The following is a 12,281-nucleotide window of genomic DNA, read 5'->3' on the forward strand; positions in this document are numbered from 1 at the left end:
TAGTGGGAGATTTGTTGGTGTACTGTAGGGTTGTAAATGTAGCGATTGAAAGGGGTCCACCTGGGGGGGGGGGGCCATGGCGAGGGCAATTGAAGGGTTGCAAGTGAGTTCGGTACGTGTCCTTCAGGGTTTTTGCACGTGACGGGGGCGGGGTCAAACTCACGTGGGCCCCACCCCACTCTTCGTATGTCGTCACCTCACGACAAATCGTGAAGCAACATGACCGCACTTGTGGTGGGCCCTGCTGTTCTCGGCCCCCACCTTTTGATTGCTACTACCATCAGATCCCTCCCCCCCTTCCTCCCATTCAATACCATTGGCCCCTTTGTATTTATTTCTTTTTATCACCATAAAAACATTAAATTTTTTTAAAAAAGAAAAATCTTTCGTCCTCTCTTTACTATGGCAATTTAAGAGGCCGATGAAGTGAAATATTATTTATGCCCACCTTCCTTACTTTTAACCATTGCTTTTGAATTTCTTTTTTTAAATTAAAGATCATAGCAATTAATTGGTTTATTTGCATAATTCATATATGTGTATATATATATATATATATGAATTTATAGAGGGTTGACTCTACTTTAATAATTTAAGCAGTGAATAAACTTTTTATTATAAATTAAGTAATATTTTAAATAATTCTTCAATATTTGATATTACAAATCTTTTTATTTGTATTTATATTCATTATATTTTTATATATAAATTTATAAAAATTGTAAATGGACTGAACTTACACCCATAAAATTTGACCCAACTCAAGACAAAATTGAGACTTCATCTCAATGTGCCCGAACTTTTACACGCTGATACTATTTGTTAGATTTTTTTTTTTTGGTTCATTATTTATTATTCTTTTTATTCTTAAAATTGTGATTGCGGTGAGGTAAGCGTGGGCGCGCATGGGGTTATTGCAGTGCCTGCTTGGCGGGTCGCGGCCATACATGTGGGGGCTTCTCGCTTGGCCACGTGGCATTGTCTCTTTTTGATTTTTTTGATTATTTTCGTTGATTCACTTATTTTGCGGGGCACATCACAAATCAACATAGATATATATATATATATATAAAATTAAATTTCAGAAAAAAATCTTAAGACTAATCTTAACGCAATACAAAAAAAATCATTTTACTTCGTATAAATAATCTTGATAACATTATAAACTTCTTTATTCTGAAATGTCACTTAAACATGTAAAAAAAAAAAGAAACTAAATCTCAAGTCCGAATACAACCCATATTCCAATTAAGGGTTCACATGCAACTCCGCACCAGACCACCCCAAAAGCAAGAAGTTCCAAGTGCATGTCACATGACATGGAGATGAAAAGGCGTAGCTACCTATATATATTTCTCCCAAATGCAGCGCATGTTCCAAACATTAGATTATATATATATATATATATATATAAACATAGCTAGCCAAGCCAATTATGGACCCTTCATATATTAATTATAAATTATATGCGAAAGGACATCCATGGAATCGCTTGTAAGTAGGTGACAGAAAGGATTAGGGTTTCAAACAAGTCGCTTAGCTTTGCCAAGCTGTTTGGCTGTAAACTAATGTACAATGCAGTGTGAATGGTTGCCGTGATTGTTGGAGCCAAACAACACGCTAGCTAGCTAGCTAGCTATTATTCGTTGGTATCTCTTAGTTTATTTATTAACCACTCGCTGTCGACACACCTTCATGCATCAATATCCACCAACACACCATTTCTACATGCATCATCAACTCATCTTATAGTTTTATTGTTAATTTGAGCCAGGAATAAAGTAAAATTAACACATTAAAACTAAATTATGTATGTAACACTCACATAAATTAAAATAAAAGAAAGAAAAACCTCTCTTCTAATAATGCCATGAGTCACGACTTTACAGTGACGGATTTAAGACTTTGGGTTAGCTACTAGCTAGGGACAGAAGTTTTAAGTTTATATATATATATATATATATATTATTTTTGTATTACTTAAATTACCTTCAATCTTTTTTTATTTTAAGAGACAAGTATTAGAGGATATAAATATTAATTATATGGTATAAGATGAAGAGAGCAAGGACAATTTCATCATTAATGATGTTAAAACTAAATTATTAGGCTATATATGTTTGAAGAGAAGAAGAGTTTAAAGAAGGAAGGAGAAACATTAATCCTCTTAATTATTATTTAATTAAAATAAGATATATAATTTTACTTCTTTTTACTCTCATTCCCTTCATCCAAACAAGTAGTATTAAAATCATCGAAACTACGTACAGATGCCATTGAATATGTGTTGTTGGGTGAAGGGTTTGAAAGTGGACATATTTACATGGGCATTGGTTGTGTCTCTTTCTTGACAGCAAGTTTATAAGACGAGCAATTAGTAATTTAAGACACATGGGCAGGTTGAGTGGCACGTGACTTTTTCTTCCTTTCTTTATTAACTCTTCTTCTTTCAGTCTCCTGTGCCGGAACTGTGCACTAATCATCAGTTTTTTTTCATCTTGATTTTACTTTCATTGATCTTTCTCTTTAGACGGTCAACCGGGATGAAGTCAACCCTTCGTAAAAACATATTTACCCATAATATTATTTAGATTTTTTCTTCTTTTGTGAATGTAAAATTTATAAAATAGTAGCTGTGGATTGTGACTACTTTACCTAAAGATAAAATATTTTTAAAGAATTACACTATTATTATAATATACAATACAATACCCCAGAGGCAGGCTCAAAGCTCCGAAAAGATTTTAAGGATAATTAAGTAATATTATTAATCGGGATCGTCAAAGACATTAAAAAGTTAATCCACGAATAAAATAGGGAATTAGCACAAAACCATTAGAAGGCACGGTTTAACGGCGTAAGCGCCTCCGCTACGGCGTTATCCAAACGGCGTTTATGCGTGACGGGAAAGTGAAACGGGAAAAAGAAAATTCGAATAGACGAAAACGAAGGCTGTATAAGAAGAATCTCACCAGCATAAGCACAGAGAAAGAAAGACAGACAGACAGAGAGAGAGTCATCTCAGACCCACAATCTCATCCTGAGACGCACTGTTCGTTTTTTTCTTGCATATCTGAAAGGAAGGGCGAGAGATAGAGAGAGAGGGACAGAGATTGTGGAAATTTTGAAATAAAACTTGCAACATTTGGGCCGGTTAGCAGTAGATCCCACTGGACCTACCTGCCTTCTTCAGAAAGATACAGTCTTCGGATCACTTCCTTTATTTTTCACTTTGGATTTTAAGTAATCCAGGGAGCTCAATTCTGCAAAAGTTGGCCGTAATTCAGATCAAAGGTATTGAGCTTTTCCAGATCTCCTTTTTCTTCCTCTTCCCTTCGCTGCATCTGAGAATTTTCATTCTGCGATTTTGCGAGATGTTTCAGTTGAGATATGAATAACCGAATTGTATGCCTGTGCATTATTTGATGTTTTTTAAATTTTTTGGAGTAAATATTTGGTGGCAATTTTTTTTTTTTTAAGCCGAGCTGGCTAAGCTGCAGGTTATAATTCTGCAAGTGGAGTCGAAGTTCCAGCCGAATTCCCGGTGAACGGATCTCTTGGAAATCGCCGGAGCTAATTTCTCGGAAAAGATCCGGTAAGGTTTGCGATGCAGAGAATTCTTGTTTTCGCTGTTCGTATTGGAATTTTTAGGTGAATTACGAAGAAGCAAATCGTGTAGGTGTATGGTTTCATATTTTCAAACCTTTTTAAAAAAAAAAAAAATTGTGAATACTTCAGGCAGATTTGCTCAAATCGGAGTTAAAGAAGCTGTACCTGGTAATTCATCGAGGCAAAGGAGATTCTCCGCCGGGATTGCCAGTGCACGGATTTTCTCGGGAACCGGCGGAGTTAATCTTGTCTGGAAACATTCAAGAAGCTTTTCTCGGTCCCAGAAGCGGATTGAATTTTCCAATTTAAGTGTTCTGGAAAGAGAAAGTGAATGCGCTTCCGATCTTCAGGCGGAGGGCCGGAAATTCTCCCGGAAACATCCTCTTTCTCTTTCCAAGCCTCCGATCTGAGGGCCAGATGAAGAATTCAGTGTGCAAGCTTCGTGTTTGAATTCTGAATTGGGAAAAGATTCGGAACTTTGAGCGGCTGATTCCGCGCGCCGGAGCATCCTATTTCAGCAGAATCCGAACGGATTTCCTGGAAAATCGCCACCTATTGATGGAGCTTCCTCAGCCCCGTCCCTTCGGAGCCCAAGGTAGCTTCCATACTGGAGCGACATGGATAAACAATTCAGAATTTAATTTTGAATATGATTAATCAATAAAATTTTGATTTTCTGCGGTTGCAGGAAGAAAATCAACGCACGATTTTCTTTCACTCTATTCACCAGTCCAAGATCCAAGACCACCACCTCAAGGTAAGAATTGGCAAGAAGATGAATAAAAATCAATTTTATTGCTTTGCCTTCCCTTCATCATTACTTTCTCATTTTAATTTACCCCCCAAAAAAAAAAGAATATGCGCGAAAAATATTATAGGCTTGCTTGAGCTTGACAACTACACCCGTGAGCGAGGTATCGGATCCCAATAGAATCATATGGATCTGGGCCAAGTGTTGGGTGGGGCATAATTTCGATAGGCCGAAACCGTTGGGTTGGGGACTTTGGGCACCATCTGATTGGCCTTTGGCGTTTCTGGGGATTGGGACCAGAGAAAGTTTATTAAAACATGAATGAGAGAAAACATAATGATCATCATATCGTCGTCATCAGGTCCTATGGAGCTGCTACGTTGTTGTTGTTGTTGGGATTTTCCCAAAGCCACACTGCTTTGGTACTTGTACTGTACACACACACGCGATCCCATCCCATCCATCCCATATTCAACTGGGGGTCACTCCCTGCTTTCAGTCTCCGCCTCGCTTGTTTCGGCAAAGGCCCATTCTTTCTTCTTGTCGCTTTGTGCCTCCCCTTATACGATTTTAATTATTATTATTATCGTTTTGCAGATGCTTACCTCAAAACTCACGACTTCCTGCAACCTCTGGAGCGGCTAGGGAAGAACAGCCCAAAGGAAGAAAGTGCGGTCGAGGTTCCAACAATGGAGAAGCCGCCGCCTCCCGCGCCGGCGGTGGTTCCTCCTCCCGCTTCAAGCGAGCTCCTCCTCCCAGGAGGCTACGGCACTTACAGCATAAGCCACGTTCCTTATCCTGCCCAGAGGGTTCCGAAGCCCGAAGGGGGCTTGTTTCCGGTGGCTCAGGGAAGTGGGACAGATCGGAATGAGGAGAATTCAAACTGCAGCGCTTACACTGGCAGCGGGTTCACTCTGTGGGATGAATCCGTCGCCAAGAAGGGAAAGACAGGGAAGGAGAATGCCGCCGGCGACAGACATACCACGAGAGGTAAAATTTCGTCACCTTTTCTGCAGGATAAAGAACTGTAGTAACCCCAATTGTTACTGCAACCTAGTAACTGAACTGCAATAACACGGGATGAGTTGACATTACAATTGCATTGAATATTTTGTTCTAAAAACAATTGTTTCCGAAAAGCGCGAAACTGTTTGGCAGTCCATTCTCCAAACTGTTTCGAAAAGGCACAACCTGGGCCTACTGTGGGTCGAACTGTGCAAATTTGGGTTCTTTGGCCCAGTTACAGTGTATTATTTATTAGTAATCAAAGGGCTGTCAACGCAGACCCAAAAATCATGCGCTTCCAACAATAAAGCTGAAATCTTTTCCCGCTGATATGCGTTTGGCAGAGGCAGGGCTGAGGATCGGTGGAGGCGGCCAGCGGGTGACGTCGGAGCGGCCGTCACAGTCGTCGTCCGGCACCGTGAACAACCAACTCAACGCCAACGCCAACGCCGCTTTCAGTTCACTCTCCTCCTCCCAGTCAGCCACTTTCCCGTCCTCCTCTTCTATGTCCTTTACTCCTCTAAGCTTTTCTTATGTAACCTCTTCCACGAACAATCGCGAACTGACGGACAGTACTTTGGACTTGCTGTTTTGCAGGCAATTTTCATCTCAGAAGAATCAGACTTTCATGGATATGCTGAAATCCGCTAAGACGTCGCAAGATGAGTACGATGACGATGATGAAGAGTTTGTTCTTAAGAAAGAGCCGTCCCCCCAAGGGAAAAGTATATCCCCGATATACATATACACACACACTAGTTATAAAGCTGTTGCTTCTCTACTTCCCCCGTTTTTGACATCACAGAATCTGAAGATTTATTTGTTTTAACAGGTGATTTGACTGTAAAAGTGGATGGTGGGAGCGTGAAGAGCTCTGATCAGAGGCCTAACACCCCACGATCGAAACATTCTGCGACTGAGCAACGTAGGAGAAGTAAAATCAATGACAGGCATGTCGACCTTAATTCCAACTTGGATGTTTTGCAAATTAATTTTGTACCTTGTGTAATATCTTATGGAATGGGTTATTTGATGTAGCTTTGTTTTTCATTTCAGTTGAATAATAGACCCGTTCTGCCTACAGTTTCACCAAGTTTAATCATGGAAACAATTGTCTGGACAAAGAGAGATTAATTTCCAGTGTTTATTTAGATTCATTTAGTGCTTTCTTGTAAAGGTTGGGTAGGTTATGAAAATTCGTCAGTCCTGTGACTGTCCAATTTGGCCATGACAAAGGACTGACTCTGCTACCAGATTGAATAATGGATCTGTTATGAGATCTAGTGAAAATTTTCATCTTCTACTTGTTTTTTTGGTAGACGAAACAAATCATGAGACTGGATTTTTATCTGATTCCACATGGTTACTTATAACTGGTTAAGTAGACGGTTGTTAGGTAGTTTTCCTAAGTAACTGTCTAATTAATGAACATCTGGAAATGTTAGAACAAAAATATCACCTTTAGATATTGGAAGCATGGGTGAATTATCTGTTCTTATTCCTTTTAAGCGCAACTCTGTCATGATTGTGCCAATGGGTAAAATAGATACAGTGAACAGTAAATTCCTTACCAGCTAACCTTCCTTGCTATTATGGATGCATGCTTTTCTTTGCCTTCCTGTCTTGGATTATTATGCAATTATTATGTCTTTAATCTGCAATGAACTCAATTTCCATTTATTTCAAAGAAAATGAAGTGACCTATTCCGACTAAAGCATATTGCATTATCTGATAACAGTACTTGTCAATGTCTTAAGGTGTTTGAAAATTTAAGGTTGTCATGCAGATTTCAGATGCTGAGAGAGCTCATACCTCATGGTGACCAAAAAAGAGATAAAGCATCATTCTTATTAGAGGTACATGGATGCCTTGAGATATTATTTGTCCAATTCTTATCTCCAAATGAAAATAAATTGCGACTGTAATGTGTTAAATGAAATATCTGAATCCATATGCAGGTTATTGAGTACATTCAATACTTGCAAGAGAAAGTGAACAAATATGAGGGGTCATATCAGGGGTGGAACCAAGAACCATCGAAGTTGATGCCCTGGGTAAATATTTATTTGAGTTTTGTCAATTTTACAATGTTTCCTTTGGCCAGAGTCAATAAGTTTACGTTATCTAGCTGAGAACCAGTAATTGCTGACCTCTATCCAGTTGCATCATATAACCCTGCTCAGAAGATGCCAAGATCCTAGTATGCTAAGTATATGCAACCTTAATTAACTAATGAATTTTTCTTTTGTTTTTCGGTGGGGGGTGGGGGAGACTCTTACTAACCAAGGAATTAAGAGAAAAATTGGTAAAAAATTAGAAGGAATTCATTCTCTTCCACCTCCCCCCAACCATTGCTTCTAGCAACATCTATCATTTTGGTCATCAAATGGTGGCTATCTAAGTAGTATTATTTGTTAAGCATGCCCTTGAGTGTAACTTTTTAACCCAAAAGAATAAATACTCATTTCAATTCAACCATGTACGCTCAGGGCATGCAAGGCCGTAATAATAGATGCCTGTTGCTATGAATTAACCAGGTTAATCTCCATTTTGTTGCGTGTGTTCTTCATATATATGAAAATCATTCCTGGTGCAGGCCATTCTTTTGTTTTAGCCAATTAAAATCCATTCCATCCAAAACCAGAAAACAACCAAGAAAATCAAAGAAAAACCACACAGATAAAAACCGCAGCAGAACACCAAATCTAGTATATATTGTAGTATCATATCCAACTTGATTGATGACGACTCGTTGTTTGTTGAAGCAGAGAAACAGTCACAGACCTGCAGAAGGTTTTGTTGATCAATCTGAAGCCACAAACAGTGGCTCCGTTTCCGGGTTAATGTTCCCTGCAAAATTTGATGAGAATAACCTTGATGTCTCCAATACCAATCTCAGGAATGGACACAACGCCGTGGAATCTGACATGAACACTCTTTCTAACTTGAAAGCATTTGATCATCATGCGAGATTAACAAATAAAGCAGTAGCCCCTCCTGCCCCCCTGCAGCCAAATATTTTCAATCCTAGTGGAAGTGGCAATACAATAGTTTCAATTCCAGCTAGAGAGGCATCTAATTCTCAGCCTCAATCCCAATTCTGGCATACCAGATCATGTGTAGCTGATTCAGCTGTTGCAAGCCATAAGCTGAAGGAACAGGAATTGACTATTGAAAGTGGAAGAATTAGCATCTCGAGTGCCTACTCACAAGGGTAAGCATTCATAATCACTTGTATGAACTTTGATTGGTGCATTTTCTTGGCTAAGAGAGGGATGCTTTTTGCCACCTAGTGATGAAATATGAGACTAGTTTGCCCGGAGTTGTGTGTGTGATAATAACTAGAGAGGGTCCAACAAGAAGCTCAGAGTAAAGCACATTCTTGAAAAGCATCACTTTTTGTGTTCTCAGTTTATTGTAGGGATCAGAAAATTATTGTTACCGGATTGGATCTCAAATTGCGAACTGATAACTTAAAGACTCGAACAGGTTACTAAATTCTCTCACGCAAGCGCTGCAGAGTTCTGGAGTAGACTTGTCACAAGCCAGCGTCTCAGTGCAAATTGATCTTGGAAAACGAGCAAATGGCATACTCGGTTCAACATCTGCCCTTAAGGTACCAAACTGGACTTGCTCCTTTAGGCTGTGTTTTCTGAACTGTGTCTCAAGTTAATTGTCTGTATAAATTCGGGGCAAAATTCATTGTCTCAGAATAATGACCTTCGCCCGAGCAATCCAACAATGGCATGTTCTAGAGGTGCAAGCAGTGGCGAAGAATCTGATCAAGCGCTAAAGAGGCTCAAGACAAGCTAGTATGACACTCGGGCAATATTCTTTTGGTCTTTACTTTTTCCACTCTAATATGATTTATTCATTTTTTTTTTTTGGGATTCCCCGTGTTCTACTTGGGAATTTTATTGATGTATTCTCCTCGTATACAAACGACCCGTATAAAGAGATCATGAAGACCCTGAGCCTTTGTACATCTAGTGTTTTTCCCCATTGTTAGGATGCTGCACAGATTTTCCTAGCAACCAAACACGTATTACTTATTTCTACTGTTTGTCAGCGCCAGCATAGAGGCTTCCATTATGGTGTTGAGAAGCTGCTTTTTCATTCAAGGCTTCCATTGATGTGAAGTTTCAAACACTTTTTTCTTTTTCTTTTTTTTTCTTTTTTTTTGGGGGGGGGGGGGGTTCTTCTTTTGGGCGCTTTCTTAGCCTAAGCCTGGTGTCATGTAGATGATGATATTAATGTTCTGAAAATACTGGAACAAATCTTTAATACTTTGGTTTGGATTGGATCTATCAGGAATTATATGGTGGGCTGGAATGCTTTCATTGTTGTCTGTCTCCGTCATCTTGTGAGATCAATTAGATTGAAGTTGCTTTCCCGGTTCTATCTACAGACAGCTATAGATCTTGCAACTCTAATGCAGATTTAGTATCCGTTTCTAATCACCTGATAAATGTTTTTAGTATTTTTGTATTGTGTTAAGTCAATGATTGAGAAAAGTATTTTTTTTAACAATATAATCACCTAAAATGATGTTGATAAAAGTATTTATGTAGTTAATACTATTTGATAAATATGTCCAATAAAAAAATATTTTAATATTAATTGAGGGTTTAAGTTTTTCTAAAAATAATCTTAATTTATGTTTCTATTTTTGTTTCACAGCAGAAGTTCCAAATTTCTGTTTATACTTTACAATAAAAAAAAATAACTTCTCGTCATTAAAAGAAAAAAAAAACATTTTTCTAACTTATTACAGCACATTAAGCAAGTCCTAATACAAACTTCCCAGAAAAGAAGAATGAGAATTTGTATTGATTCAAACCAAAATGAAGATCATTTTACAGTGGCCCAAAGTACCGGCTTGACATAGAAGCCCAATATTACGAAATTCTCCAAAGAGTTTGGGCCGGAAAAGTAGATCAAATCAAAGCAGCCCATCCTGGGCCAAGGTTTATCAGCAGAATCATAATGAAGAGTTTTTTTGGTGGTCTCCCAAACCCTTTTCGGCCTTTGCTTTTTGAGCCTTCTTTGTTGTTTTGGGCTTGATTCTTTTTTAGCCCATTTGGGTTGACAAATCAATTATAAATTTTGTGAGAAAAGAGTTCGGGGTTGACGGGAAAATGACAAAATATGATCTCTCCATGGGGGTGATTATTTGCTCAATTTCTTATTTTTTTTCCTTAGTAAAGGAATATTATTTAAACACAAACGATGTGACATTATCTTTAGGGGGTTGGAACTAACAAATTATTAAGAGTTTTGCTTAAATTGTTATAACGGTATATTTGATCTACTTTATTTTTTAATATTTAAATATTTTTGTCAATTAATAAAATATTTTAAAATATGGTATATTTATTGTTGATTAGTAAAAAAATATTATTTGATTATTTAAGTTTGACATTTATAGTAACACTCTGTATTGATGTCTTATATTGCGTCATACTAATATAAATATACAAAAGATCAATGTAAAGTATGTCATACTAATATAAATGTACAAAGGATCAATGTAAAGTATCAATATCAGTGTCAAACTTGAGTGTTCAAACATTATTTTTATATCAACAATCAAAATGCTATTTGGACACTCAAATGTAGCATGTGTAATGACAATCTACACTTATATTTTATATTATGCATCATACTAATATAAATAAACAAAAAATTAATATAAAATATGTGTACAAATATTAAATTTAAATATCAAAATATTAGGGGTTGCTCCCTTTGTGTTTCAGTTTTCAATTTTGAATTTTGAATTTTGAATTCATGTACAATTTTGTATTTTGAGTGTTTATTTTGAAATTGTTAAAAACCAGTTCTTTTTGTTTGTAATATTTTTTGCGTTTTGAAAATTTTGAGCGTATTTGTAATAAAAACAGTCAAAATGACTTTGTATTGTATTGAGTTTTCTTTATAATTTTTTTTTAAAAAAAATATGAAAGTAAATACGTTTTTACTATTTTGAAAAACTAAAAATTGAAAATAGTTTAAAAAAAAAATAGGACTTTATATTTTTATCAAGAATAATATTAAGAGTTATGATTAAAACAATGTTATCAATTATGTGATACTTTTTCATTTGAGAAGACTAAGAAGATCATGTGTCATTATTTTTTATACTTAGGGTGCGTTTGATTGCAATGGTGGAATTTGAGTGGAAAGAAAATGAATTCTAGGGAATTGAATTGTAGGGAAAATGAGTTCCTGAAAATTGAAAGTTTAAGTTGTTTGATTGGTATAATTTTTTATCTGAAAAATAATGTTATTTTACATCTTTTGGTATTTGATTGGTAATATTTTTTATAGAATTTGATCATTTTCCTTACATTTCGTGTTTGATAGGCATTATTTTTCATGGAAAATGACACATTTTCATGGAATTCAATGGTGAAAATGTATTAAAAAACACTGAATCGTATTAAAAAATCAAAATAATAACCTATTTAGATTAATTAAATCATTTTCCCAATCAAATCAAATCACAAAATTAAAAAATTTTTGTTTTCCAAATTTACTAATTTTTACTTATTTTTTAACACAATCACACACATATAAACATACACAATCACACACACACAGACACAATCATACATACACACATACAGATATATACACATCCTTGCACACAAACATATATATATACGCACACATACATACATATTTCTGGAAAGCAGCCTCCCCGTTCACACACCTGTCGCCGACCCACTTGCTTGCTCACTCGCCCTCTCTCTCGCTACCCCTCTCCCTCTCGCTCGCTCGCCCTTTCTCTCGTTCGCTCTCTATCCCTTTCTCGCTTTCAGTTGAAGGGGATGAAAACAAGAGCACAGTGGGCATTATTTTCCAATTACCTGGAAAATCAGAGTTCCTCCCCCCAAGGAAAATGGTTTCCAT

The 12,281-nt window shown here is 36.9% G+C and overlaps 1 protein-coding gene across 4 annotated transcripts; it reads left to right on the forward strand.

Annotated features, from left to right (window-relative positions):
- The first annotated feature begins 4,061 nt into the window (after positions 1-4,061).
- Positions 4,062-9,810, forward strand: LOC127793141 (transcription factor BIM1). 4 transcript variants are annotated; one of them, XM_052323923.1, is made up of 12 exons: positions 4,062-4,204; positions 4,298-4,366; positions 4,958-5,350; positions 5,710-5,872; positions 5,963-6,090; positions 6,198-6,315; positions 7,153-7,222; positions 7,325-7,420; positions 8,135-8,580; positions 8,856-8,982; positions 9,078-9,178; positions 9,678-9,810. In XM_052323923.1, coding segments are annotated over exons 1-12 (1,749 nt in total). In that variant the 5' UTR covers positions 4,062-4,167; the 3' UTR covers positions 9,679-9,810. The 4 variants fall into 4 exon arrangements, with proteins under 4 accessions (XP_052179883.1, XP_052179882.1, XP_052179884.1 ...); XM_052323922.1 differs by lacking the exon at positions 9,678-9,810 and having other exon boundaries at positions 9,078-9,671; XM_052323924.1 differs by lacking the exon at positions 9,678-9,810 and having other exon boundaries at positions 5,710-5,842; positions 5,939-6,090; positions 9,078-9,671.
- The last annotated feature ends 2,471 nt before the right edge of the window (positions 9,811-12,281 follow it).

Source organism: Diospyros lotus, unplaced genomic scaffold (genome assembly GCF_014633365.1).
Source record: "Diospyros lotus cultivar Yz01 unplaced genomic scaffold, ASM1463336v1 superscaf1, whole genome shotgun sequence".
NCBI lineage: Eukaryota > Viridiplantae > Streptophyta > Magnoliopsida > Ericales > Ebenaceae > Diospyros > Diospyros lotus.

Bases quoted from the DNA above. Each gene is read 5' to 3' on its own strand.
- LOC127793141 (XM_052323923.1), top strand. From the start codon at position 4,168: ATGGAGCTTCCTCAGCCCCGTCCCTTCGGAGCCCAAG. The intron at 4,205-4,297 runs GTAGCTTCCATA...CTGCGGTTGCAG, and splicing joins CCGTCCCTTCGGAGCCCAAG to GAAGAAAATCAACGCACGAT. The intron at 6,316-7,152 runs GCATGTCGACCT...GTTGTCATGCAG, and splicing joins AGAAGTAAAATCAATGACAG to ATTTCAGATGCTGAGAGAGC.